This window comes from Lipotes vexillifer, unplaced genomic scaffold, assembly GCF_000442215.2.
Source record: "Lipotes vexillifer unplaced genomic scaffold, Lipotes_vexillifer_v1.1 scaffold238, whole genome shotgun sequence".
In the NCBI taxonomy this organism is placed as follows: domain Eukaryota; kingdom Metazoa; phylum Chordata; class Mammalia; order Artiodactyla; family Lipotidae; genus Lipotes; species Lipotes vexillifer.
Genome location: NW_006785665.1, coordinates 1,129,691 through 1,134,896, shown reverse-complemented (window position 1 = coordinate 1,134,896; position 5,206 = coordinate 1,129,691). Strand labels below are relative to the sequence as shown.

Sequence of the window (5,206 nt, the reverse complement as noted above, 5' to 3'; positions counted from 1 at the left end):
GAGGGGGGAGCCAGTAAATAATAACAGAATTTCTGGCGCTGAGGAGCGCTGTGTGGAAAAGGGCTCCACCAGCTGAAGTTCAATATGTGAATGTAACTAGCTCCTGGCACATGGTAAGGGTGTTATAAGTGGTCACCGTTATGAGGTGTGCACGTGTTACTAGGCACGTTTCTTCTCTGTAGTATGGAGTCCTGCCCTGCCTATTATTGGGAGGCACAGTAGAGTTGATGGTGAGAAAGTATTTTATAAACTGCAAATTCACTTGTTCACTCAGCAAACGTACATTGTGCACCCACCCAAAGCGCCCTGCTCCATCCTGGGATATGAATCACCGTTTTAGTCCCAGCACAGTTCCTGAGACTCAGCTTGGCAGATGTTTGAATTGAACTTCATCTTAAAGAAGCCACACTCTGGGTTGGGATGCTGACAAATACAATAAGATGTGCTAATTTGTATCAGAGAAGAAGGTCCAGGGAGTAGTGGAAAGACACAGGGGCGCCACCAGGAGGTGACTCTGAGTTTAGTTTTATAGATATTCATTCATTTATTCAACAATTACTTTTTGGATGCCTGCTCTGTGGTCAGGTCCAATAGAAAGAGAACGAGACGGACACAGTCCAGCTGGAATGGAATTTACATTCTCTAGGAAAAGAAAACCATTGGAAAAGTACGCGTATGAGTGTGGCTCTCTATGTTGCAAGTGATAGAACCCCAACCCAAATTAATTATCCACAAAGGGGAGCTGATTGGAAGGCTTCTTGATTCAGATCTACCAGCTTTGCCTTCAAAGAGGGACAGGAACTTGCTGTCTCTGGACTCAAGGAAAAACAACTTGGGAAAAGACTCTGATTGTCAGACATTGGTCAGGTGCCATCTCCTTGTCAGCGCTGGTGGCTGGGGTGGGGGAGGAAGCTATGGGAGCTGGAGAAAGAGCATTTTCCAGAAGGAGAGGCAAGACGGGATAGAATCTCCTACAGATATGAACCTAGTTACATTAACACACACACACACACTCACACCACTCTGGCTGCTGTGTGGAAAATGGAGTGGCAGAGGGAGAGAATGAAGGTAGGCAGCTGAGTTATGAGGCATTTCAATAGCCCAGGTGAGGGACAGTGGTAGTTGTGGACTCGGGTAGTGAGGGAGATGGGTTAGGCTCCTTGGAACCGTTCTTCTGAGGTAGAAAAAGAGTTGGTGAGGTAGTGGATGGCGTGGAAAGTGGGGAAGGTAGCAAGAACGACTCCATGTTTCTGTACTGGGCACAGGGTGGGTTAAGGTGCCATTCATGGAGACAGGCAGGCCTGAAGGAAGAGCACGTAAGAGATCTCCAAGGGGTGATGTCGGCTGAGCAGCTGCACGGAAGCTTGTGGAGCGGTGAGATGTCAGGGCTGGAGATGTGAACTGGGGAGCTGCTGGTGTTTGGGTGCATTTAAGCCCTGGGAATGAAAGAGATTCCCCTGGGGAGGGGGGAGTGGAACCGGAGACAGGAAAGGGCTCAGGACCCAGCCTCAGTGATCTTAGAGGAGAAGGAGCTTCCCCCAGGCAGGGGGAGCCAGAGGGGCCGGAGATAAAAGGAGTGATAACAGGACAGGGCCACATGGTCACAGCGGCTTTAGCAGCTGCTATAGTGTGTTGTGGCAGGGCTCAAATGGGGTAGCGAGTGAAGGCAGTTGTAGGAACGCTGATAGATTGAGAGGACATCGCATCTGGTGGCTTCTGTTTCTCAAGGAGCTACAAGGCAAGGTCATCGCGAGTGTGAGGAGGGAGTGTGGGAGGGGAGGAGAGCAGGAGCAAGGCCCTTTCGGAGCTGTGCTGCCCGCTAGGCCACTGCTAGCTACAGCCCAGAGGTGGAACACTTCCATCGTCCCAGTACGTCCTGTCGGGCAGTGCTGGTCTAGAGCAGCGGTTCTCCCTGGACCATCTTTGGCATCATCTGTGAGCTGGTTAGAAATGCAAATTCACAGACTCTACCCAGCCTATGGAATCAGAATTTGGGGGGATGGGGCCCAGCAAACTGCTTTAACAGGCTTTCCTACTGATTCTTTCAGAAAGATGTTAAAGTTTGAGAACCTCTGTTTGGGGAAAGATGGTGTGAGTGAAGCAAGGAAGGACTGAGGGCTTCTCCCAGCAGAGGGAAGAGGCCGGGAAAGCAGGCAGTGTGCAGGAGTCAGCTATACAAGGGGCTCCCCTAGCCTCCCAATGCCTCCTCTCATCGGCCTCGTCCATTCAGCTAATGTCTCTCGGGTGTCTGTGTTCCCCCTGACGTCTGGGTGCCTGTGTCTCTCACCCTTTTGCCACGAGAACCCTCAAACCTCTCCGCATCTTGCCCCACAGTGCTGAGCACACGTCCTGCCAGCCCCCCTGCACCGTCCGGGCAGGCTCCCTGCTGTTGGCCGCAGGGGTTCTGTCGGGGGCACAGTCCCTGCAGCGCCCGCTGCCTGTGGGGCTCCAGGCTGTCCTGCACTTGGAAGAGCAGGCTGGCACCAAGCCCACCCTTCTGCCTCCGGTTTCTCGCCTTTGCCAGGGACACCCCTTCCCGTCTCAAGGAACCACTTCTTGCTGGGATGCCCACGCGGGAGCAGGAAAGGGCAGGGGTCTTTGGGGACTCAGGCACCTCAGGTTTGCGTAGCCTTCAGGATGGGAAGTGGTGGGCATCTGTCTGAATTAATAAAACTCTTGAAGGAGTTAAGATTTCCAAAGCATATATAGAACAGTGTGGGACAGGAGTAAGTGCTATATCAATGTTTGCTAAATAAATAAAAGCCTACCACCCTGCTGGGCCTCGGTCTACCCGAGTGCGGGCGTGGTGATGGGGGTGGGAGCGGGGGCAGGTGGAGAGGTCCTTCTGCTTTCCTTCCTTTGCTCACATCAGGCCTGGGCCTTCTTTCTCCGTGTGACCCTGGGCAGTCCCCGCAAGGAAGGAACGTGGGAGGAGGCTGGGATGGGGGAGGAGGGGGCCCCCCCAGGGAGCGGAGAGCGGGAGTGGAAGCGGCCTTGACCCACGGGGTGGGTGGACGAGCCGGCACATAAAAGAGGCGCCCTCATTGTCTACATTCCACGCCCTTTAGTCCCCTTCCTCCTAGGTCTTGATTTCCCACTGTTTCCTCTCAAGTGTTTTCAGTGTCGGTCTCTACAACGCATCTTACGTGTTAAAAATGGCTGCGAGGACTTCTGCCTCGACGGAGGGGCCGCTGCCCGCCCAGGGGCCCGAAACCCCGCGCGGACGAGCGTGGGAACGCGGCGCAGTGCGCAGATCCCTGGCGGGCGGGGGCGCAGGGCTGGGTGGGACGTCCTTTGGTCTCTGCTGCCCTCTGTTGGCAGCCTTGGGCTACAGGCGGCGGGCGCGGCGCGGCGGTGCGCTTCCCCTCCCGCTCTCGTCCCCGCCCCCACAGAGGAGTACCAGGGCACCGGCGTCCTCGAGGTGGACTTTGCTGAGCTGTGCACGCGGTGGGGCTACACGGACTTCCCCAAAGTGGTCACCCGGCCCCGCCCGCACCCGACCTTCGTCCCCTCCGCCTCTACGTCGGAAAAGCCCACCGTAGGTGAGTGACAGTAGAGACCCCGGGGTGTCTGCCAGGCCTACCGCATCCATCCCCCATCGCACGGCGGGCCGAATGGCGGGGACGCAGGGCAATATGTGTGTGTGAGTGAGCGGGGTGGATTCAAGGGGGCTGGTGGGGAGGTGGGGGCGGTCTTCCGTCGTCCTTTCCAAACCCTCGCAGATGCGGGTCTGGCGGAGTCCTCCAATCCCGCGGCTCCGTGGGAGCCGTCCCGGCCTCTCCGGCTCCCGTAGGCCGGCCGGGGCGTGGGGCCCGGGGGCGGTGACTCTGCCCCCTCCCTCCTTCCCCGGCTCCTCGCACCCCTGCCTTCTAGACGAACAGCGGCTGTCCGGGTCCTGCAGCCTCAACAGCCTGGAGAGCAAATACGTGTTCTTCCGGCCCACCATCCAGGTGGAGCTGGAGCCCGAGGACAAGTCCGTGAAGGAAATCTACATCCGCGGTGAGTTCCGCCCCCTCCCCCCCCCGGTCCCTCTCACCAGCCGTCCACAACCGCACCCCTCCGGGCCTGAGGCGCCTTCCTCCTTTCCCTTCCGCAGGTTGGAAGGTTGAGGAGCGGATCCTGGGTATCTTCTCTAAGTGTCTGACCTCCCTCAGCCAGCTTCAGGCCATCAAGTGAGGGGACATGGTGGGGGAGGGGCAGGCGGCCAGTGTTGGAGACGGGCCACCAGTGGTCTGGGAGAAAGAACTGAAGGGGCACGGAAGGCCCTGGGGACTGTGCGGAAGGTGATAAGGAAGGGTGTGGCTGGGGTGTCAGGGTGGCTGGAGAGGACAAGGTGGGAAGGAGGTGGTGCTCCAGCTGCGTTTCTGTGCTTCCCACCATCTCCAGCTTGTGGAAGGTGGGGCTGACTGATAAGACCCTGACCACCTTTATCGCCCTCCTGCCTCTCTGCTCATCCACGCTCAGGTCAGCAGAGGGGAATAGCAAGGGGGAGGCTACCTGGGTAGCCTGGCTGGCTGGGTGGTCAGAAGTGAGCAGTTTGGGGACGGGGGTGACAAGTTCCGGCTCCTGTGGCCTGGGCTGGCATCCCTGTGGAAAGAGGGTGCTGCTAGTGTCTGTTGGGATTTGAAGCTCCCATCTGACAAGCAGTGGGGTCCCCTTTTCTGCCTACTCTGGCGCCTAAAGAGCCTACCTTTGGGGCCTTATCCCCTCTCCTCTCCATCAGTCCCACCACTACCTGCTCTCTCCCTGGAGGTTCCTCACTGCCTGTCTGACACTGTACTAGGGACTGGTTCTTATCCTATAGGAACTGCCAGTCCAGTGAGGGAGGGAGAAGGGCATAGGAGTGGATACAGCAGGGCACTGTGGGGACTGTAGTGGTGGAAGAATGGTTCATGAAAGACATGGAAGCCTGCCTGGAGGAGGTGGTGCTAAGCTGAGCCTTGAAAGAGGAATAGGAGGGGGCCTGGCAGGGAACTGGGAAAGGGCATTCTTGTATAGGAGGGAGCCAGAGCAAGGTGTGGAGTAGTATAACTACAGGGGTGGTTGCTGTATAAAGGACACAGCTGATTTGGCTGCTCTTTGTTGAAGCTCCCCCAGCGCCCTTGACTTCTCCTGCTTCACAGAACCCACCGTCACTGGCTTGCCTCCTTGCTTGTCTTCCTCCTGTAGATGGGATGGATGCTTCTTAAGGGCAGGGATTTTGTCT

The 5,206-nt window shown here is 57.1% G+C and overlaps 1 protein-coding gene across 1 annotated transcript in view; it reads left to right on the top strand.

The window, feature by feature from the left end:
* The window catches only part of LRRC71 (leucine rich repeat containing 71), a 12,225-nt gene that overhangs the window by 517 nt on the left and 6,502 nt on the right, over positions 1 to 5,206 (top strand). Inside the window, exons 2-5 of the mRNA XM_007457866.1 lie at positions 3,393 to 3,542; positions 3,874 to 3,999; positions 4,097 to 4,172; positions 4,387 to 4,464. Coding sequence (XP_007457928.1) covers positions 3,393 to 3,542; positions 3,874 to 3,999; positions 4,097 to 4,172; positions 4,387 to 4,464 — 430 coding nt within the window. The remainder of the gene's footprint in view (positions 1 to 3,392; positions 3,543 to 3,873; positions 4,000 to 4,096; positions 4,173 to 4,386; positions 4,465 to 5,206) is intronic.